The sequence below is a fragment of the Malus domestica genome, chromosome 10, assembly GCF_042453785.1.
Source record: "Malus domestica chromosome 10, GDT2T_hap1".
In the NCBI taxonomy this organism is placed as follows: domain Eukaryota; kingdom Viridiplantae; phylum Streptophyta; class Magnoliopsida; order Rosales; family Rosaceae; genus Malus; species Malus domestica.
This window is the reverse complement of record NC_091670.1, coordinates 39,099,576-39,122,706: the sequence shown is the minus strand read 5'-3', so window position 1 is coordinate 39,122,706 and position 23,131 is coordinate 39,099,576. Positions and strand designations below refer to the sequence as shown.

At 36.3% G+C, this 23,131-nt stretch overlaps 3 protein-coding genes across 3 annotated transcripts; all 3 read left to right on the top strand.

Annotated features, from left to right (window-relative positions):
- The first annotated feature begins 1,886 nt into the window (after positions 1-1,886).
- On the top strand, positions 1,887-5,311 carry LOC114827769 (pyruvate decarboxylase 1). Its single transcript, XM_029110339.2, has 6 exons — positions 1,887-2,544; positions 3,236-3,961; positions 4,068-4,156; positions 4,263-4,380; positions 4,594-4,782; positions 4,864-5,311. The coding sequence occupies exons 1-6, from the start codon at positions 2,074-2,076 to the stop codon at positions 5,032-5,034; spliced, it is 1,764 nt and encodes a 587-aa protein (XP_028966172.2). The 5' UTR covers positions 1,887-2,073; the 3' UTR covers positions 5,035-5,311.
- Positions 5,312-5,696: 385 nt separating this feature from the next.
- LOC103422379 (GDSL esterase/lipase At1g28580-like) lies at positions 5,697-8,062 on the top strand. Its single transcript, XM_029110338.2, has 5 exons — positions 5,697-6,074; positions 6,160-6,384; positions 7,028-7,176; positions 7,269-7,545; positions 7,720-8,062. The coding sequence occupies exons 1-5, from the start codon at positions 5,786-5,788 to the stop codon at positions 7,953-7,955; spliced, it is 1,176 nt and encodes a 391-aa protein (XP_028966171.2). The 5' UTR covers positions 5,697-5,785; the 3' UTR covers positions 7,956-8,062.
- An 11,036-nt stretch (positions 8,063-19,098) lies between these two features.
- Positions 19,099-22,437, top strand: LOC103446339 (GDSL esterase/lipase At1g28600-like). Its single transcript, XM_070806750.1, has 5 exons — positions 19,099-19,395; positions 19,490-19,720; positions 21,175-21,323; positions 21,545-21,821; positions 22,023-22,437. Exons 1-5 carry the CDS (start codon positions 19,137-19,139, stop codon positions 22,253-22,255), a joined length of 1,149 nt encoding a protein of 382 aa, XP_070662851.1. The 5' UTR covers positions 19,099-19,136; the 3' UTR covers positions 22,256-22,437.
- The last annotated feature ends 694 nt before the right edge of the window (positions 22,438-23,131 follow it).

Sequence of the window (23,131 nt, the reverse complement as noted above, 5' to 3'; positions counted from 1 at the left end):
GTGCTGTTGGTACCAACGGAAGATGCTGCGAGACCGGCTGATTCTATGGTAACAGAGATATCTATGCCGACTTAAGATATCACCGGTTGCTTTCACAGTGCTGTTGATGCCAACGGAAAATGTGTCAGCGAAAAGAGAAAATAAAAATCTCAAAGTTGTTGAGAGGGTTTGCGCAGGGCAGTTTTATGTGTTGAATTGGAGACCTCATTTGTTGCACAGCCTCCTCTATTTATAGCACTGGACACCTTCAAAGTCGAGTCAAAACCCTACTCGGAGTAGGTCTTCTTCTCTTGATCAAATGCCAACTCGACCAGTCCTATTTTCTCTATGATTGTGAACCTAGTTCTTAATCGAGCCGAATTCGCTTTCGGGTTATTAATCCTGCCAAGACTCCTTATTGCACCAGGACTCGACTTGTCCTGCGTTATGACCTAGCCGTCCTAGGTTTGGAGGCCCACGATCCATGATATCCCTGTTGTAAGGCCTCCTGGGCCGAGAATGATTCTATACTCGGCCCAAACTAATATTTTGGGCCCAAACAATATCATATCTTAAATATTCAAGGCAAAATTTAATTGAAAAATGTGATTGAATAAGTGGTAAAACTGTCTTTAAATAATTTGTAACATTTTTCTTATCACGCACATTTTGAAAACTCACGATTGCATTTGCATTTTTTATAAGAATAATGTTAGGGAGATCAAATACGTTAATCGATATTTAATTAATAATTTAATCATCTAAAACCACATATTTGGTTTGCAACTTTGATTCTAAACTTTTGGCTTTTGTAGAGTTTTACAAGTAAAATTATAAGAACATATTTTCGTGATATTTTTCATCGCACAATAACATAGTTTATGAAATAATATATTGAGTCGTGTTCTTAACATACTGAAAATTTCTCCATAAATAACCAGACAGCAACTTTTCTCCGTGCTCACGTAGACATTTGAAACAAAACGTCGGATTTGAAATTGAAAACCAGCAATTAGCAGCTTCCGGTTTCCTGGTTTTTTCAAACGGTGGTCACAAATCACAATCCACAAGAATCCAAAGTTTTCCCACTTTGTAGTGATCAAGGACATTAAAAAACAAGCAAACCCACTGCCTAAAACCACAGCCCCCCAAAACCCACCACCAAAGCCAAAAGCTAAAACAGCCAATTACCAAATCAAAGGAAATCAAATTCCACCTTTAAACAGCTCATTGGTAAGTGGTTTAGCTTTCAATAATCATTGTATTCAAAACCTTACATTTTTGTGTCTAAAACATAATATTAAGGTCTAGCGGTATAAATGTTCATTTATAATTCAGACGTCTAAAATTTAAAATTTTTGTAAATAATCACGCGATACCAATTTATTTCCACCTTTTAATTTAAGTATATAAGAACATTTCTAATAAAAATGCTATATACATTGAAATGTGTACTTTACATTTTTAGCTAGTTGAGAAACTCTCTAATGATGAGATATAAAATACACATCTTAACCGAAAAATATAAATATATATATTTTTTACATCTTTTGTTGGTGAATCCTGCCCACAAAGACAGAAAATAAAAAGGAAAATTAATTAAAATGATTTGAAAACTTTAAGTTTTAACGATAAAAACAAAATAAAGGGTAAAGTGAATAGTACCATGATTGACTTTTTAATGTAAAAATATGATTTTTCATTAAAATGAACAATATCAGAAGTTTTTCGTTAAAGTTCTCAAAATAAAACCTCCAATTTACATCTCTTCTCAAAGTAAAACTCCCATTTACGAATGACATGAAATATAATTTTTACATCTCGAATTTGTATTTTTTTTTATTGAGGATGCTCTTAATAATTAATATATCATTACATAAAAAATAAAAAACTTCTAGATGTTTTTTAAGTTAAAAAAAAAAAACTTTTATATATTTTAATACCTAATCATATTACAAAGTCACCCACAGGTTCCAAAACCACCACTAAAATTCCACTCCACCGTGTATATATACAGAAACACAACCAAAACCTCCCTAACCAGTAATAATCATCCATCTAATCAAACTCTAAACCATCATTTTACACCTATCCATGAAAGCTTCTACTCATATCGGCTCTACAAAAGGCGGGGCTCCGCTGCCGGTCCTACCCGCCGCCTCCAGCGGAACGCTGGGCCGCCACCTGGCTCGGCGACTCGTCGAAATCGGAGCCCATGATGTCTTTTCCGTTCCCGGCGACTTCAACTTAACGCTTCTCGACCACCTGATCGCCGAGCCCGGCCTCAACCTCATCGGCTGCTGCAACGAGCTCAACGCCGGTTATGCTGCCGACGGCTACGCGCGCGCCAGGGGGGTTGGAGCGTGCGTCGTTACGTTCACCGTCGGCGGGCTCAGTGTGCTGAACGCGATCGCCGGTGCGTGCAGCGAGAACTTGCCGGTCATCTGCATAGTAGGTGGGCCGAACTCCAACGATTACGGCACGAACCGGATCCTCCACCACACGATCGGGTTGCCCGATTTCACTCAGGAGCTTCGGTGCTTCCAAACCGTCACCTGTCATCAGGTAAAGCTCTTTCATGTCTTCAGTCTTACTAGAAAAAATAAAAATAAAAAATAACTCCCGTAATGTTTATTTTAATGAACAACCCCATATTTTTTAGGTACTCAGATCTGATACTATTTATTTTCTTATTTATTTTATCTTTATCATTAAAACTTAAATATTTCAATCCCTTTTCGTTAATGTTTCTAAAAATATAGTCTCGTTTTAGAAAAAATGAAAAAAAATTTACCAATGCCCTTGAACTTATGCTTTCTTTCCGATTTGCCTCTTCTGCTTTTAGTTTTGTTTTGAACACCGAACCTAAACTTAAATGGACAAAACTAGGGCTGGTTCAGAAAGTGCTTTTGTATAATTGTGAAAGCATTTTTTTAATTAAAATGTTTTTACAACCAATTTTTAGTAAAAATACAAATTAATTTTAAAAAAGTATTTGAAGTGAAAGGCGGAACCCAAAAATATTTTCTTTAAAAAGTTTTGAGTCTTGAAAAAAACATATCCCAAACGAGCCTCTACTATTTCCTTTTGACAGAAAGTTTGATTGATTGTAGGGGTAAATCGATACGTTTTGAAAGATTAGGGCATATCAGAATCAGATCCTAAGTTCAGGGGGCAGTGTTAAAAGTTTCCCTAGTTATAAATATGCCCTTTGTGTTTCCAAATATATTGAATTTGGTGCAAATTGTTGTGACAGGCAGTGGTGAACAATTTGGGAGATGCACATGAGCAGATAGACACAGCAATCTCAACAGCATTGAAAGAAAGCAAGCCTGTATACATCAGCATAGGCTGCAACCTGCCTGCAATTCCTCATCCCACATTTGCCAGAGACCCGGTCCCCTTCTTCCTTGCTCCGAAAGTAAGCAACCAATGTGGTTTGGAGGCAGCAGTTGAAGCCACCGCTGCTTTTCTCAACAAGGCTGTGAAACCCGTGATTGTCGGAGGGCCCAAGTTGAGAGTAGCCAAGGCACAGCAGGCCTTTATGGAGTTTGCAGATGCTAGCGGGTACCCGATCACTGTTATGCCCTCTGCTAAGGGTTTGGTGCCCGAGCACCACCCGCATTTCATTGGGACTTATTGGGGTGCTGTGAGCACCACCTTCTGCGGTGAGATTGTGGAGTCTGCTGATGCTTATGTTTTTGTTGGACCCATTTTCAATGATTATAGCTCTGTGGGGTATTCCTTGTTGATCAAGAAGGAGAAAGCGATTGTCGTGCAGCCAAATCGTGTGACAATTGGGGATGGTCCGTCCTTTGGCTGGGTTTTCATGGCGGACTTCTTGAGTGCATTGGCCAAGAAGCTAAAGAAAAACAGTACTGCTGTTGAGAATTACCACCGTATCTTTGTTCCCCATGGCATCCCTCTGAAGAGTGAGAAGGATGAGCCTCTGAGGGTCAATATTCTTTTCAAGCACATTCAGGTAGGAGCAGAGTGTTCTGTTTTGTATACTTGAGCTGTCTATGTTCTGTTCGTGCTTCTCATATTGAGATTTCTAATTGTTAATTTATTTATTGAACTTTTTACAGGAGATTATCAGTGGAGACTCTGCGATAATTGCCGAAACTGGAGACTCATGGTTCAATTGTCAGAAGCTCCGACTGCCTGAGAATTGCGGGTATGATGCGGTTTCCTTTAGACAACTCATTTATGTGGTTCTCGAATATGATTAACTTTGCGTGTTACGCAACGGACTACCAACCAGTTGTATCATTTTTATTCAGGTATGAATTTCAGATGCAGTATGGATCAATTGGATGGTCGGTGGGCGCCACTCTTGGCTATGCTCAGGGTGCCAAAGATAAACGGGTGATCGCTTGCATTGGTGATGGGAGTTTCCAGGTTAGTTATATCAGGTTCAAGAGTACCATCGAGCTGGAATGCGACTGACTGTAAAATAATTTTTCTGCAAAACAATTTCTTCTTTTGTTTTAATCATTTAAAACGGTAAAAGATAAAGAAATTACCATTGCCTTGTAATTATTCCGATCGGAAAAGTTCATGTTTTAGAGAGATATATATGGCGCTTGGTTGGTAAATAGTGTCTCCTTTCAGGTAACTGCACAGGACATTTCGACAATGATCCGATGTGGACAAAACACCATTATATTTCTTATCAACAACGGAGGCTACACAATTGAAGTAGAGATTCACGATGGTCCATACAATGTGATTAAGAACTGGGATTACACCGGCCTTGTCGATGCCATCCACAATGGCGAAGGCAAATGCTGGACCACCAAGGTTAGCATAAAAGAAACAACTTTCCTAATCGCTATAGCTAATCTGATGCAGGGGACGATGATTATTCTTGCTTTGATACAGGTACGAACGGAGGAGGATTTAACAGAAGCAATTGCGAAGGCAACAGGGGTGCACAAGGATAGTCTATGCTTTATTGAAGTGTTTGTGCACAAGGATGACACTAGCAAAGAGCTGCTGGAATGGGGATCCCGAGTTTCGGCCGCCAACAGCCGACCTCCAAATCCCCAGTAAACAGATCGCAGTCGAAAGAATTAAAACGGAAGATCTAAACCGGAGAATTAGAAAATTTGAAAGCAATGTACTTTGTTGTAAATTTTGCTTGCTGTATCAAATAAGAGCAATTGAAATAATAGAAGCAATGTATTTGCTTCTTGTGTAATGTATTCTAACCCAACCGGAATAATCGGGCTAGGTTTTGTGATTTCATACCATTCGTGTGTAATGTTGGGAGCCTAAACATGTTTTTTTGTTTGGACGAAGGGAACCTTGACATTTTTGTTCTACTAAACTCTCGTTTGGAAATTGTTATCACTTGTGTTAAAAACACGTAACGTACTCTCATATTCTCGTCATAATGAAAATTTTATCCACAAAATGGATTCGGATGGAATCCAATTTCTTATGTAGAAACCATGCTTACGGATAGATTCAGGTCATGGCCGTACCTAACATTAAAAAATGAATTCGTCAAACTATTACGATCTCGACAGTTTGACTATTAGTTCAAAAAATGTCGCATGTTATATTTTATATTTTTTGAAATAGAATTCTCTTCCCTTTTAATCTTTTACCCCTTTTATCCTTTTTTATTTAAACGGTTACGTCACGTTTATATTTTGTTTTGAATTTTTTATATAAAGAATAAGATAAAAAAAAAAATGGGAAAGAAATGGATGAAAGAAAATGGTAATAGGAGGGGTGAAAATCTTACCCTATATTTCTGCCCCTAGTATCTATACGTACTTTAATACTGTTCTGACAGATGAAATTCAAGCTTAAGAATCTACTAGAGAGAGAGAGAGAGAGAAACAGAGCAATTTTGATGACGCTCCTCCTCCTGCTCATGATGTCAGCTGTTGCATTCATCCCTCAAGCTCTAGGTTGCTACAGCTCAATCATCAGCTTCGGCGATTCAATTGCCGATACGGGCAACTTGTACAACAGCTCTCCTAACAAATCTTTCAACTTTTTCTTCCCTCCATACGGAGAGACCTACTTTCACCGCCCCACCGGACGCTGCTCCGACGGTCGTTTAATCATAGACTTCATTGGTAGCTAGCGACGTTAAACCCTCATCCACTTTTCATCACCAGCATCTCATTGAACTTGATTTTTACTTTAATTTTTTTTTGGCAGCTGAATATATGGGACTTCCACTAGTGCAACCTTACCTCGAACGCCATAACCAAACTGTCCACAACATTGACGGTGGTGTCAATTTTGCAGTGGTAGGATCCACTGCGCTGGACGCTGCTTTTCTTGAAGAAATGGGAGTTTATAATGAAATTACAAACAACTCTCTAAGAATTCAACTGGACTGGTTCCAAGAAATGCTGTCATCTTTATGCAACACATCTTCAGGTTAGTTACCAATTTGTCTTCTCATTTTTTCTTTTATTTTTTTATTTTTTTACTTGAGAGTGTTACTTGTCTTGCACCAAAAAGACATTGTTTCTTATCCCCATTTGCTTGTGTGGTTGGCGGTCAATGCCACATAAATAACAACTTTAATATTTGAACATTTTTTTCGGTGCATAACTTTAAAAATTGAACTTGGTCGGCTTTTAATGTTTGAATAGAATAAATAAGGAGTATTACTAAAAGTTAGTTCGGAAAGTGTTTTTAAATGATTAAAGAAATTTTTTGAAAAAAAATGTTTTTGAATTCCAAATACACTTAAAGTTATTCTTGCAAGAAGCACTTGAAATTATTTTTCAAGATTAACTTGCATTTTTACTAAGGATTAATTCAAAAAAAAATTTGTTCTAAAAGCGTTTTGAGTTCTTTAAAAGAACTTCTTAAATGAGACCTAAATAGATTAAAGAGGCCTTAATTCGTGGTTTGTATACTACTTGTTCTCTATTTACCAGAGTTATGTTTTTTTTAATTAAAATTAGATAAACTGTGTTTTATTATTGCATATTTTCCAATGTATAAGTTATATGTATATCATCTATAATAGTTCTTCATTTGGTACAAGTGATTAGTGATCTCTAATTTACAGACTGCAACAAACTGCTTTCGAGCTCTCTAGTTCTTATGGGAGAGATCGGAGGCAACGATTACAACAACGCATTGCTTAGAGGAAAAAGTATAGAAAAGGTTGAGAAATATGTTCCATTGGTGATAGACGCAATAGCTTCAACAATCAATGTAAGAGTTGGAATCATAATTTCTTTGCTCAAAATGCAGTCATTTTTATAATCTTGTTGGCTATGAATTTCTATGGCTGCATTGCTCTCCAGGAGTTGATTGCGTTTGGCGCCTCAAAACTTGTTGTACCGGGAAACTTTCCAATCGGCTGCATTCCTGCTTATCTAACAACATATGAAACTTCGGATGAGAGTGAATACGACCCTTCAACTGGCTGTCTAAACTGGTTGAACAAGTTTTCCGAGTATCACAATGAGCTGCTCCAGAGAGAACTAAGTCGGATTCGAAGCCTTCATCCTCATGTCAATATCATTTACGCAGATTACTACAATGCCATGCTGCAACTCTACCAGTCTCCAGACCAATTTGGTACTCCCTTAATATTGTAAAATTTTTACAATGCGTGTTAGTAAATGTGAGGATTTTTCGAGAGTTTTAAAATGTATTAGTTAACTAAATGTTTACTAAACTGGCCGTCAAGAATTCAAACATAGTAAGATTTTAGTCAAACCCTAAATTATTATTGGATTCATGGAAATGTAGGATTTACTGGGGAAACTACCAAAGCATGCTGTGGAGGTGGGGGGCCATACAATTACAACTCATCAGCACTATGTGGCACTCCAGAGGCAAATGTACTTTGTGAAAACCCTGCACAGTTTATCAGCTGGGATGGTGTGCATTCAACTGAAGCAGCATACCGGTGGATAGCCAAGGGTTTATTAAACGGGAATTACACCGTTCCGCAAATTAGTACCTTGTGTGTTTCGCAACTGTGACTTCATTTATAGCTTTATTGCAATCCCTTTTATCATGCCCCTCAACATTATGGTAAGTTCTATATATAACATCTTTTTTTTTTTATTCAAAAAGTCATTCATTGAAATTATTATTGACTTGAATCAAAATTACGATATTTAGTTTTTTTTTTATATATTGTATTAAATATTGTAATTTTTTTTAATTAATTTTTTACATGATTCAAAAGCAGGACTCTAAGAGTAGTTCCACCGTGGGAAAGCCCCCCCAGGCTATTTACTATTTAATCCACCCAATGAACAGTAACTGCCCTTAATGAACAGTAACAACCTTTTGCATCTCCCCCCCTACATTGAATAGCTCTGGCAATAGGCAATAAAATATTAACATTTTTTTTATAAAATAATTTAATTTGTAATTTCAGATAAGATTTTTAATTGTTCTCGTTGTGCCGCGTGTCATTATCCGAAAAGACAATTATTAGTGATGGATTTCGATAAGATTTTTATCCAATGTCGTCGTGTCACGTGTCGTTACCTTTTTAGAATCGTTGAGGATAGATTTCCGATAAGATTTTTAACCAATCACGTCGTGCCACATGTCACAATTTGTTTACAATCTTCAATGATAGATTTCGATCAGATTTTTAACGAATGGTGGCATGCCATATGACATTATCTACAACCTAATCCTTTCTGAATCCTTCATATAACCATCATTTATCCCCAGAAATCTCACACCAATTTTATGAAGATCTCTATCATTATTCATAGTTTCTGCTTCATTCTTCACCAAAATCAAAATTTGTATATCATTATTTATAGTTTCTGCTTCCTTCTTACAATATCTTCTTCTTCAAGGATGATGTGGGAAATCGATCAGCAATAGGAAGAATTGTTTAACCAATCAGAATGAATGTTTAATCTCCAGGTGGCCCAAAATGAGAGGGAATAGGATGAGGAGCGTAGAAGGAGAGATGACGAAGAAAGAATGGGCAAAGCCTCACATTCCCGTCGAGTTATCCAAGTTGTGGGGTCAGATATGCAGGCTCAGCCATTCTGGAAACCTTGATAGAAGCAGGCAACAACGAGGTACGGAACTCTTGGATGATTATTTTGTCCGTAATAATGCATTCCCTGCTACGTGCTTTAGACGTCGTTTTAGAATGGAACGACATTTGTTCAACAAAATCATGATTGCTGTTTGCAACCATGATTCTTACTTTGTGCAAAAGAATGATGCTTTTGGTGCTATGGGTCTCCTTCCTGAGCAAAAAATTACTGCTGCCTTGCGGATGCTTGCATATGGAGCATCTACAGACCAAGTGGATGATATAGTAAGGATAGAGAAGTCAACCATTCTTGAGTGCTTAATGTGGTTTTGCAGAGCAAACAAATCTATGTACACTGGAGAGTACCTCCGGAAACCTACTGACATGGACTTGCAAAGGCTTTTGAAGAAGGGTAAGATGCGAGGTTTTCTTGGGATGATTGGAAGCATCGAATGTATGCACTGGACCTGGAAATACTGTCAAAGTGCATGGCAAGGCGTTTATGGGGACAGAAAAGGAGAAAAAAATATCATTTTAGAGGCAGTGACATCTTTTGATACATGGATTTGGCACACATTTTTTTGGGTTCCGGGAGCTCAAAATGACCTCAATGTCCTTACCCAATCCCTAGTGTTCAATGATGTCCTGCAAGGAAAGACACCAAAAGTCACGTATTAGGTCAACATACGTAAGTACGACACGCCATACTACCTAGCAGACGACATTTACCCAAGGTGGTCATCGTTTGTGAAAACAGTGCCACATCCGCGAAATGCAAAAGGAAAAACACTTTGCAAGTTGTTAAGAGGGGTGCAGGAAGGATGTGGAGCGTTGTTTTGGTATCCTCCAAGCTCGATGGGCGACTGTTAGGGATGCTGCCAGAATATTTGATGTAGAGTCGCTTCGATCCATCATGATGACGTGCATCATTCTTGTCACGCCCCGGACCTGGGGTCGGTAGTAAAAACTCGATCCCGAGTCCGAAACGCGAGTTAAAAGCTAAATAAATAAAAGGAAATTGACACGGGTTGGAAAATTAAACTCCTCTTATTAAAATAACTCCAAAATTTTTACAAGGTGTATAGAAATAATAAATCAACACTCTTAGATCCCTCGTCTAACACAACCTCAGCTCGTCTATCACCAGTGTTGCCAAATAACTCATCTGTAAAATAATAGGTTAGGGGTGAGCAACAACCACCGTCGCTCAGTAGGGACATAACCTTATCACAGTAAATTGACAATATTAAATTATGTGTCATGAAATCATATAGCCGAATATCAAATTATTATTGATAAAATAATGCATGGATGCAATTGAACCTCTTCGGCTACCCCCGTTAATTAATATAATAAAACACGCGGACCTGCACGTCCCATACCGTGCATTTTACCTCTGCAGTGGTGGTTCGAATGGTTTAATATACAAATTAACCCCCTGTAACTCAATCATCCCAATTTCCCCTTTTGTTAGTCATCTTGCCAAAACTCTTCGTCGCCAGTCCCGAATTACCCTTAAAGAATATGTGCACTGTGGGCTCACCTGAGACCTGGTACCTGCTAAGAGTTTGACTCAACTACACAAAAGATCATTTCCATTACCCTCTTTCCAATTTCCTTTCTCACCTACAAAGTTCCAACCACTTCTTACACATGAGTGATGCACAAGCACGTTATTACATCTTCACAAGTCACAATATATATCTCAACGAATAACATTCCAGTAGTACTAACAAGTAAACAACGAACTGAAGCAATAATCCAAACAAGGTCCAACCACATTAATAAACCAACACAAATATAGTACTTCACGAAATTTAATAGAATCAATATCTGTAAAGGTCTGCCGTATTTCCCCTACCTGGACTCCAAAGCATTGCTCCAACTCTCTATTACAAGAGTTCACCACCTTGACAAAATCCTATTCACAAGTATTAAGCAAATCACAATATATGCAAGACATAGACTCTAACTAATCAAAGTACTTGGGTTACTAATTTACTACCACTCAAATCAGATATCAAATTGGTTGACCTATAATACTATGCAAAATAGTTTTGTGTATAGTAAACATATTATGGAGACCAAAATAAAGAATAAACTTAGATAGTCCTCTGCCTTCAAAACCTTATGTAACTTGTATAAAATAACCATACATAAAACCATTTCACAACATGATTAATCATTTATAACCTAGACGATATATAGTGCAAAAAGCTTAAGACTTAGTGTGGTTTTGTTCCAGCATATACTAATGTATATAAAAATAGCTATACATATACATCTACATATATTGATAGCGTAGCATATGTGTATATATAAACTTCATTCTATTCTCAATCAAATTAACATAATATTGTATAAATATAAAGTAGTTTTGGAAAAGGAAATTGAATTGGATTTGTCAAACTAGGGTTTATCATAGTTCTTTCATATTTTATAATAAGACAGCCAACTCAAAGATCTATACAGATTTGAAGCCAAATTACATTAGATTTGATCAAGCGAAGAATTTGTATAAACTAACTTCGAATAGAAACTCCACGACAAATATAAACAAGGAAAATATATAATAGTTATGAAAAGATAAACAAGGTATAGAAATTGTTACCCACACAAAGCAGGCTACTGACTCCACAGTCCTCCCTCCCTCACTCAATCGATCTCTCTCTCACTCTCAACAGAAACCACAGAAAAACAACTCTCTCTCTCTCTATCCTGGTCTCTTTCTCTCGAATTATTTTTCCCTTCGTCCGTTTGTTTTCCTCTTTCAAATGAATGAAAAGCACTCCTATTTATAGGAGGTTAAGAGACGGTTATAGCTATTCTCTTATTGGAAGGTGTAGCGGCAAGAGATAAGTTGAACCTATCTCCGTACTCCCATAATCTGCTACGGGTGTGTCTAAATAGGGAGGTGTTGTCAACAATAGCACTGACCTTGACCAGCCAATTATTTTAGACCAAAATAATTATAGTAAAGCTAAAATCAATAAATAAAATAAATATAAACAGGTAATTAGACAAGGTTAATATATAGTAAACAAATAAATAATTAAATAAATACAAGGAACCCAAATATTATAATTATAGATGGTCTTATAAATATATTTTCCAAATTACAGGTCTTCACAATTCTTCACAACATGATTATGGAAGATGAGCATGATTATGATGCCGTTGATGAATATGAGCCAGACATGATGAACAATTCCAGAACACAAATATATTGTGCTCATGATGCCATCGAAGAACTCGTGCAACACGAGCCATTAGAAAGGAATGGATGTTACAATGAAAGGCTCATTCAACGATATACTGCATTTCAAATGCCATATATGCACAATGTATGGCAAATTGACTTGATAGAGCACCAGTGGAAATTGAAACAAGTTCAAGATACTTAAGTTCATTTAGTGAGTTTTTTATTATTTGGTAGGTATGTTTATGTAATTTTATTTGGTGTGTTTTTTTTTTAGTTCATTTAGTGAGTTTTTTATTATTTGGTATGTTTATGTAATTTTATTTGGTGTGTTTATGTCATTTAAATAAAGATTCTCTTACTATAAATAAATTACCAAATTAAATAAATTTACTCTTACTTTAAATAAAGTACTATATTCAATAAATTGGAAACAACATAAAGTACTATATTCAATAAATAATAAATTACAACCCAAAGTGATTAGAAAATTATGGGCTTCTATTACAAACAAAGTGATTGAAAAATTATGGGGTCGTGAATTCATCATCATCACCTAACCAATTTGTGGTGCTAGGATGATCTTCTCTTGTTGTACTAGGATCATCTCCACTTGCTCTCGCTTCTCTTGCACGCCTCCTTCGCACCACGTCCGCTTTCCCTGACTTCCAAAAATATTTAGAATTTGGAGACTTCCCTTCTAAAGGTGTGTTCATAATGTCAAGATCTCGTTGAGCTATTCTTTCTTCTCTAACATGTTCCCTTTCTTGTCTAAGTAGCTCTCTTTCTCTCTCATTAGCTTGAAATTCTCTCTCAACAACAACATCTTTTGCCTCCTTTCTAGCCTTATTAGCCTCAAATTTAGCAATTTCCCGTGCCAAACTCAATTCACCTTGGCGAGCAAGTTCTTCCTTATACTTTGCATAATCATTCTTGGAAGCACTCCCTTTTCTCTTTGTAGCCTTCTTACCTTGAGGCCTAATTGGATAACCGGTCGACCCCGACGCTTGCTCAAGAGGGCGTTTCTGGCACTTCTTCTGCGTCATCTTCATCAACATGCGAGGAATGATCGGGCGTAGAGTGTAGAGGAGTGTTGTTCATGAAAACTTTGGGACCAACAGGCACAACTCTGAATTTAGGACAATCTTTAACAATATTCCAACATTCCCACCGGTTGAATGATTGCTTGTGGTTTTTGGATTTGGCAGTATACCAAGATTATGCTTGAAGTGTCTACATAATGCGGGAGAAGAAATAATTATAATGAAAGTAGCTAACAAATAAATAATACAAACAAATAATTATAATGTAAATTTGGGTATAGTACAAACAAATAAATAATATATTGCTACTTGATCTGCTAAATTTTCCCCACTTCGAAGATTACTACTAGTTTGTGCCAATGCGTCTCTCCACGTACTAAACGATTGGCTAAGTAGTTTTCAACGGCTGGACATCGATTCTTTGGCTCTTTTCCCACCAATTTTCTCAAGAAAACTGGTATAAATAAGACTTCACGTTTCTCGCAACTGCATCTCATTACCCGTAATCGAATCATGAGTAACTTCAACCAGCTAGTACACAATGCAACATCTTCAAAAAGCATCCAATTTGTACCTACATCAATAGTCAAATTGTTGGAAAAAAATTGGATTGAAATTTTGAGAGAAAGATAGGAATGTGGTTGAAAGTAGTTGAGAAAATATGAAACTGTGGTGTAAGGTAGAAGATAATGAGAAGGTATTTATAGAAAAGTAAAATCATTTTTTTTTCATATTTTTTTTCACCTAATTAATCTTTGCCGTTGGATTTAAAAAAATTTGAATTCCAACACTCCAGATTGTGCCACGTGGCACAACAGTAACATTTCATAATTTTAAACAATTTTTTCTTTTTTTTATTAATTTACAAAGCCTAAAAACGTGGACAGTTGATCTCAGATCCAACGGCTGAAATTAAATGAGGTTTTTAAATTTTTTTTACTGTTGGAAATCCAACGGTGCATAAAATATAGTCGTTGAAATCCAACGGACATGGGGAAGCCACGTGGCCTCCCCAACAGTAACATCGCAGAAAAGGCACTGCGGGCCCCAGCCCTGATTTTGTGTTGGACGACGAGCGCCCACGCGCGCTTGAAGAGAGGTCGCCTTCGGGCTCTCGGGCTAGCAATCCTTGTTGGGCCTATCACTCGGGCCTGGCCTGTCCCTTAGGCTGGCATACGCTGGACCTTATCCCCCAGCCTATTTGGCCTTGTTCCATCCCCAGTCCACCGGGTAATACACCACGGTGGAACTGCTCTAATGGCATGCTGCGGAGGAGGACCCATACAATTTCCATAATTCAGCAAAGTGCGGAAATCGGATCAACAGCCTGTAAAGATCCTTCTTCCTATGTAAACTGGGATGGAATTCACTTAACAGATGCTGCTTATCGCTACATTGCCAAGGGCTTGGTCCATGGCAATTTACCAAGACCATTTAGCTTATATATGATTAGTTACTTCCCTTTATCGTATAATTATTACCGGTTTGATAAATAAACAAGATATTTGAATTTGAGATGTCTTCTAAAAATTAAAGAAGGATTTGATCCATGGATATAGTCTTCTCAAGCCTATACACGATTAGTCGTAGCTTCGCCTTTATCGGTTATTATTATTTATTTTTTATTAATGGAACGGGAGACAATGGTTTTGAACTTGATCTCCTAACATAAAAACAAGATCATATCCATGGCCATATTACCGCACACCTGTAGGCTTTACTCGTTCAGTGCATGTGCGCACTTCACCATGCTTATACGATTATTTACATCATTTTTATCATATGATCATTATTGTTTTAATGAACGAAAAATGGATGCGAGATTCAAACTTGAAATCCCTTTCAACATTAAAATATTCATACAAACAAAGTAAAATAAGCTTTATCCATTGCCGTTTACGACACCCCACTAGCTTATATAATGGTCAATTATTTAAACAATTACAATTGCTACATCGTCAGCATTTGATTTATTTGTCTATAACACGTTTAGCTAAACAAGTTTGTGGAGTATCACAATGAGCAGCTTCAGACAGAACTAAGTTGGATCTGAAGCCTTCATCCTCATGCCAACATCATTTACGCAGATTATTACAATGCTACGATGCACTTACATCATTCTCCAAAACAATTTGGTACTTCAAGTCCTCAATATTTCCATCCAAGTATTTTGCATATTTTTCTTTAAAAGATGAAGATTCAAGATTCTAATCGAATTGGTAATTAAAAACTCACAAACTGAAACTTCATGTGCATATAATTTAGTCCCTACTCACAGATAGCTGCCTTCTGAATAGCTTGTGGATTTTTGGTGTAATTCTATTTCTACCCAGAAGATTAGGCATATATTTGAAGGGTTAACAATGCCTATATATAGCTTCCATATGCTGAAGCGGGCCGACCCTGTTTACGATAAGAAAATTTGGGTTCGTTTTGATTGCAGGATTTATCGGGGGAACTCCGAAAGCGTGCTGTGGAGGAGGAGGGGCATACAATTACAACTCATCGATCGGGACAATGCGGTACTCCACAGGCAAGCGTTTTGATTGAAAACCCTGCAGAGTTTATCAATTGAGATGGCATCCACTTTACTGAAGCACGGCTAGCCAATGTGTTATTAAAAGGAAAATACGTCATTCCTCGCAGTAGTGTTGAAACTTTGACAAGGAAGGGAAGAAGAAAAAAAATACAAACTTTCCATTCATTTTATGATTGTTGGTGTTTTTTGTATCTCAGAAGCCGGTTCTATGTTTAGAGTCAGGCTTATTTTCAACTCCACAGACAAGCTCTTGCTGCACTCTTCGCCGGTTCTATGTTCAGAGTCGGGCTTATTTTCAACTCCACAGACAAGCTCTTGTTGCACTCTTTTATATTTCTGCGGTCTCTCTCTCATCTTCTATTCTACTAAAAGAAGAGGGCTTTAATTTTGTATTTTGACAAAATGACAATCATATTCCAATTTTTTATATTTTGCCCTCATTTTTTATACACAACATTTACATAAGGAGGGTAAAATAGTAATTTTGTATCAAAATATTTACATAAGATACAAATATACACTTATTAAGAAAAATTATCTCACCATCATTTTTTTATACAGATAAGTAAAATCATAATGTTTTTTTAATAGTTTGAATGAACCGAAATGATTGCGCTTGAGGAGAACGTGGAAGAAGATAGACGATTGTTTACGTACTTCGTACACACAAAATATTTGCTCTATGCTAGTTTATATAATAAGAAAGCCCTTGGTTGAAGATATTTTCAACCACTCTTCTTTCACACTCCTCTTTTACTTCGAGGAGATTTAACTCCATCTTCCAACTAAAGCTGGCAAATGTGGCCTCTTACACACCAAGCATTTGTCTTGGTATTTATAATATTAAAATAATAATTTTTTTAATAAACGATATTATTTATATTAAAATAATTAAAATAATAACTTTAACATTTATATTTTAACAATTAGTAACTCGTATGTGAAATTTTTTTTCTTTGCGATGGAAATACGGATGGTACACAGTATGTTTTTATAGAAATTACGAAATTTTTTATTTTTTAAGTTATTAACTTTTTAACACACATATCTCACTATTTATATAGTAACACGCGACGTATTATCATGTGTATCGGTCACATTGAAAAATCTATCATGTTGTGTTTATATTTCAACAATTAGTTCCTTGTGTTTCACAATTGTAATATGTCAGTGTCAACTCTAAACCTGTGGTTATACTCATTCTAGCTATCAATGTCAACACAACTGGCAAAAAATTTCGGAGTTTTATTATGCCATGTGTTATTCATATATTCCTTTTTACTTTTTACATATTGTTTTAATTTTTGACCGTCAGACCAAATAAATTAAAAAAAAATCAAATAACAAAAATTAATAAGAAGTATGTAAGAAGTAAAAAGTGACGTGAATATCACACTTCTTTTTATTATTTCTTCCCCAAATTGTGGAGACACCATGCTTGTAGGTAGGTTCAACTCATGAGTGTACTTAACAATCCAAAAAGTACATGAGTGTACCTAACAATCCAAAAAGTAATTCGTCAATGAATATTTCATAAACTATTACAAATTTGACAGTTTGACTATTACAATTTAGCTTAAGAAGCAACTTGAGGGAGGGAGGGAAAAAAGTAGAGTAAATTGTAGAAATTGTTCTTTAATTTTAATCAAATTGGAGTAATGACCTCTTAACTAAAAATCCATTAACATTGATCCCTTAACTTATCAAAATGTGTAGCTATAGTCATTTTCATCAATTTCGTCAAAATTTTGTCAAAATAAGTTATGTTGGAATGATCATTTATACAATTAAGGTCTCTCAATTCATCAAAGTGTGTAATTATGGTCATTTTTGTCAACTACGTCAAAAAATTTGTCAAAACGAGTTATGTTTGAATGATCATTGCTACAATTGAGTTAAAGTTACCGGACTATTTCTCTAGTTGAATTAAAGTTGAGGGACCATAGCTGCACGTTTTGATGAGTTGAGAGACCAATGGTAATAAATTTTTAGTTGAGGGACCATTGTTCCAATTGAGTTAAAGTTAAAGGAATATAGCTACAATTTACTCAAAAAAGTAATTCGTCAATGAATAGCTCCTGCTCCTGCTCATCCTCCTCCTCGTGATGTCAGTGGTCACATTCATCCCTCATCATGCTCTAGGTTGCTACAGCTCAATCATCAGATTCGGCGATTCAGTTTCCGATACAGGCAACTTCTACAACAGCTCTCCTAACAAATCTTTCAACATTTTCTTCCCTCCTTATCGAGAGACCTACTTTCACCACCCGACCGGACGCTGCTCCGTAGTCATAGACTTCATTGGTAGCTAGCGACGCTAAGCCCTAAACCACTTTTCGAGGTGGTAGTTCCCGAACTGTTGAAATGTGTGGTCAATAAGCAAATAAAGGGATATCACTATATAGACTTCCTCACACAGACATGTAGTTTGAAGGCTCAATAAGCAAATAAAGGGGTATCAACATATAGCATTACTCTCGTAGACTTGTGGTTGGAAGGCATGCTGCAGCTGCCTCCTCACGTAGACCTACAGTTGCAAGCTGCAGTTTTTAGAGACTTGTTCGTTTCTGAAGTTCAACATGGTGACAGTATATTCGTGTTACACGTGGTAGCAGCACTGATTGCATGCCTTAATCATTTTTTTTAAATAAAGATTAGTTGTGGGATATGCTTTACATCGAAATTTCACGATTCGAACCATTATTTTGTAAGTCTCGATTCATAAATTATTCTTACAAAAATTAAATTCAATCCAAAATCATTTGTCTACTTAATTATCATGATGAAATTTCATTGTTTCTTATACAATAAAGTTTTTGTCAAAATTTTTTTAAGTCAATTAAATGTTTCAACTATTTCTGATTTGGTTAATATTTTATAAGGATAATCTATGAGATGTAATTTGAAAAATAGATGATTTGAATCATTGAGGTACCGTTTGGTACGCAGACGGGACGGAACGGAACAGGATGGGACGGGACGGGACGAAACAGGACGGAACAGATGATGTAAATATTGAAAAAGATAAGGAGAAATTTTGTCATAAAATGTTATAAATTTGTGTTCCACGGATGTGGAACGGGTTGTTCCAGGGGAAAGATGTGGAACAAAAAATCAGCCAAATTTCGTCCTATGGGACAACCCGTTCCACAGTTTTTAGGCGCACCAAAAGTGGGACGGAACAGCTCGTCCCGTTCCATCCCGTCCCGTCTCACGTACCAAACTGTACCTGAAGTTCAATGTGGTATGGGTCCCACAACTAATCCCAATTAATTAAAAAAAAATTCATTCCCTTAAAGATCTTCTATATATCTATATCTATATATAAGTCAAGCTGCGTGTGAGTAAGTGAGAGTGAGAGAGAGAGACATGGCTTGGTATTATCGGGCAAGTTTGACCATGCACGTCCTCCTTCTCCTAACAGTAGTGATCATCCCGTACGCGAATTGTGGCTACACATCTATCATTGGGTTTGGGGATTCACTTGCTGATACTGGCAACGAATACATCTATGCCCTTGACCACCATAAGGGTCCGTACCACTTCCTCTTCCCTCCAAATGGGGAGACCTACTTTCATCACCCCACCGGGCGCTGCTGCGACGGTCGTTTAATGATAGACCTCATTGGTATGTGCAGTGCATCCACTTATCTATCTTACCATAAGAAAAACAGATCTGCTTTTTTTCTTTCTCAGATTCTCTTTGGCTTTACCTTTTGCAGCTGAATCTATGGGGCTTCCACTAGTACGACCTTATCTTGAAATCCTGAACGTCAATGAAACGGTGCGCAACCTTGACGAGGGTGTGAATTTTGCAGTTGTTGGAGCCACTGCACTTGACACTGACTTTCTTGACCCAATGGGACGTTATGATATATTTACAAACTTCTCTCTAAGAATTCAAGTGGACTGGTTCAAGGGAATGCTATCACCTTTATGCAATACATCCTCAGGTCAATTGCCAAGACTTTTCTTTTGGGTTATGTTGTTTATATACTCGTCCACACAAAATAGTAAGGTACACTTATATTCTGTGTCTAAATATGTTTCTATAAATGAGTCTAAATATATACTTTTTTAATCATGTAGATTTAGGTGCCTCATTTCCCTTATATGTACACTAAGGGTGCGTTTGGTACGTGGGACGGGACGGGACGGAACGGGACGAGGCGTTCCGTCCCGCGTTTGGTGCGCCAAAAATGGGTGGAACGGGCTGTTCCACGGGACAAATTTTGAGTGTTTTTGCGTTCCACCTCCCCCCCCTGGAACGGGTTTGTTCCACGTTTGTGGAACGCAATGTTTTACCATTTTAAGACAAATATACCCCATGTCTTTTTCAAAAATTACACCTTCGTTCCGTCCCGTCCCGTCCCGTTCCGTTCCGTTCCGTCTGCGTACCAAACGCACCCTAAAGGATCTTTTTTTTTTTGTTATAGAACTTTGATTATAACTTTTTATCTATATTATCTATAACAAAACTCTCTGTCTTAACTAAAGGATGGTAAAAACATGATTTTTTTCCTCTATTCCCAATTCAATAAAAATATCATAAAAAAAAAGTAAACAAATTGCTCTTGCACACAATGTGTGTGGACTTAGGCTAGTTTTTATTACATAATTCACCGGTATTAGTTTTGAAAGCAACATATATATGTGGTACATTGATATTGATGGAATATTGATAGTAACGTCTGATAATATTGACCATCTCTCTAAGTTTTAGTTTCTCGCACATTTCTTATTTTTTTTATCCATCGAATTAAATAAATTAAACAAAATATGAACATGATTAAGTATGAATGTATAAAAAAAATTAAAAAAGATGTGTATTTATCATTTTCCGTTTCATTAAACAGTTAGCGGGGACTCAACCATTAAAGTGCAATTGTGCAAATAAGAAGCTGGCTATCATTCATTCCCCTCCATCTAAATTCCATTTCATTTCTTTTGTTTTTACTTTTGAAAGCGTTTCTGGTCCCCATTGCTTTTGTGATTGACTACAATTTCCGGACATGAATCCTCTCCCGATCCAATTGTCCTAATTTTAGGGATTCATCAATCCCGACCGTTGAAATTTGATCCAACGACTAAAAATAGGAGCCCATTTTAAAAGTTATAATAACTTTAACTGTTAGATCAAATTTCAACGGTCCGGATTGATGGATCCTAAGATTAGGACAATTGGATCCGGAGAGGATCCATGTCCACAATTTCCAATGCCACAGAAGTAACAACTTCTATAAACGAACTTTTCTTTTGTTTTCTTTTATGATAAACAACTGCAATGTCAACTTTTTTTTTTCCTGTTCTTTTCGGTAAAGAACTTCAATAATTGAACTTGGTGACCTGAATCTGAAGGTTTCATCTTGGATATGATGTACTTATGTTTTTTACCTTTAATTTACAGACTGCAGGAATCTCCTTTCAAGTTCTCTTATTGTTATGGGACCGATTGCAGGCAACGATTACAACTGTCCGTTTTTCGCAGGAGAGAGTTTGGAAATTGTTAAAACATATGTTCCGTTCGTGATAGAAGCAATGGCTTCAGCCATCAATGTACGAGTTGGAATATCATATATATCTGCTTTTAGTTATGCATCCTTCTTACAATATTGGCTATGAAATGTGGGATTTTCAATAGCACATATTTTTTTTAAACACAAAAATCAAAATTTAAAGGTTTAAATGCCCGAAATATTTTTGTTTCACTGGAGCTCTAGGAATTTTTTTTTTAAGAAACGTAGGCTTTTGGTTGTTTTACATTTTTATTTCTGCAGGAGTTGATTCAGCATGGGGCATCGACACTTTTGGTACCAGGCAACGCTCCAATTGGTTGCATTCCTTGTTATCTTACCTTATATGAGGGTTCAGATGAGAGTGAATATGACCCTTTAACTGGCTGTCTTACCTGGTTAAACAAGTTTTCTGAGTATCACAATGAGCTACTTAAGACAAAGCTAAGTCAGATTCGAAGCCTTCATCCTCATGTCAACATCATTTATGGAGATCTTTACAATGCTGAGCTACAATTGTATCAGTCTCCAGAACATTTTGGTACTGCAACTCTCTAGCACTCGTTTGCTACAGTTTTTTTAATATTAAAAAAATTGAAAACTGAAAACGTAATGCATGATTATCAAACGGTCTTAAATGTTTTAAAGTATTTTACAATTATTGTTAAGATACATGATTATTTGAAGTGTTTCAAATGTTGATCCTCTCGGTGATCAAATCATCGGATTCATCTCATTGCAGGATTTACCGAGAATACTTCCAGAGCATGCTGTGGAGGAGGAGGGACGTACAATTTCAACTTATCAGCACTATGTGGTCTTCCAGGATCACGTGCTTGTGCAAACCCTGCAAAGTCTATCAACTGGGACGGTCGGCACACTACTGAAGCAGCAAACCAGTGGATTGCCAAGGCCTTATTAGATGGAATTTACACCATTCCCCACATTAGTACCTCCTCTGTTTCACAACAGTGATTTGGCCTACAGATTTATTTTGCCATTCATATCACACAAGAAATTATCTTGTTCCATTTGGTGATGTCACTTGGTAGACTTACATCCCATCAATAATTATTTTAAGGGTTATTTAGATATAGGCCCTTGAAACTCTTATTTTTAAAATAAAAACCCACTTAAATTTAAACATTCAAATAAAACCCAAATTTCAAATAGTCTACCATGTAGACAAATATATGACCAACTATTACAATACATTTACAACTTATGCCACAAAATCCTAATTTGGTCAATAAATGTTATTACTCATCCTAATTATGATGAGCAATTAAATCCATATGGATATTTTACCTTTTTTGTATCATAAATATTAGCAACATATATAAATTAATTTACCAAATTAAAAAAGAAAAGACATATCTTGTATGGAAAAACTAATATTGTTTGAATCATGTAATTACCTACATACAAATTAATTTACCTACTTATAAAATATTATACTAATTTACCTGCATTTTGAATCATGTAATTACCTACATACAAATATTATACTAATTTACCTACATTTAAATTAATTTACCTACTTATAAAATATTATACTAATTTACCTACATTTAAATTAATTTACCTATTCCAAAAAAAAAAATAGTGATATTAGATAATGTTCGAATGTTGTGGGTTTGTGCTTGTAGGCAATTAAATCAAGTAGGTAAATTAGACCATTTTGGAAGTAAATTAGACCCTTTAAATTTTGGTTTGATGGAATAGGTAAATTAGACTATTTTGTAGGTAAAAATTGCACTGAACATATCGCTTTTGTTTTGTGTATTAGGGATTGGAGTATTAGCCGAAGCTATTTTGGGTTTATTCTTGTGTTGGTAGGTAAATTAACTT

Bases quoted from the DNA above. Each gene is read 5' to 3' on its own strand.
- LOC114827769 (XM_029110339.2), top strand. From the start codon at position 2,074: ATGAAAGCTTCTACTCATATCGGCTCTACAAAAGGCGGGGCTCCGCTG. The intron at 4,157-4,262 runs GTATGATGCGGT...ATTTTTATTCAG, and splicing joins CGACTGCCTGAGAATTGCGG to GTATGAATTTCAGATGCAGT. The intron at 4,783-4,863 runs GTTAGCATAAAA...GCTTTGATACAG, and splicing joins GCAAATGCTGGACCACCAAG to GTACGAACGGAGGAGGATTT.
- LOC103446339 (XM_070806750.1), top strand. From the start codon at position 19,137: ATGGCTTGGTATTATCGGGCAAGTTTGACCATGCACGTCCTCCTTCTC. The intron at 21,324-21,544 runs GTACGAGTTGGA...TTATTTCTGCAG, and splicing joins CAATGGCTTCAGCCATCAAT to GAGTTGATTCAGCATGGGGC. The intron at 21,822-22,022 runs GTACTGCAACTC...ATCTCATTGCAG, and splicing joins TCAGTCTCCAGAACATTTTG to GATTTACCGAGAATACTTCC.
- LOC103422379 (XM_029110338.2), top strand. From the start codon at position 5,786: ATGAAATTCAAGCTTAAGAATCTACTAGAGAGAGAGAGAGAGAGAAAC. The intron at 6,385-7,027 runs GTTAGTTACCAA...TCTAATTTACAG, and splicing joins TTTATGCAACACATCTTCAG to ACTGCAACAAACTGCTTTCG. The intron at 7,177-7,268 runs GTAAGAGTTGGA...ATTGCTCTCCAG, and splicing joins CAATAGCTTCAACAATCAAT to GAGTTGATTGCGTTTGGCGC.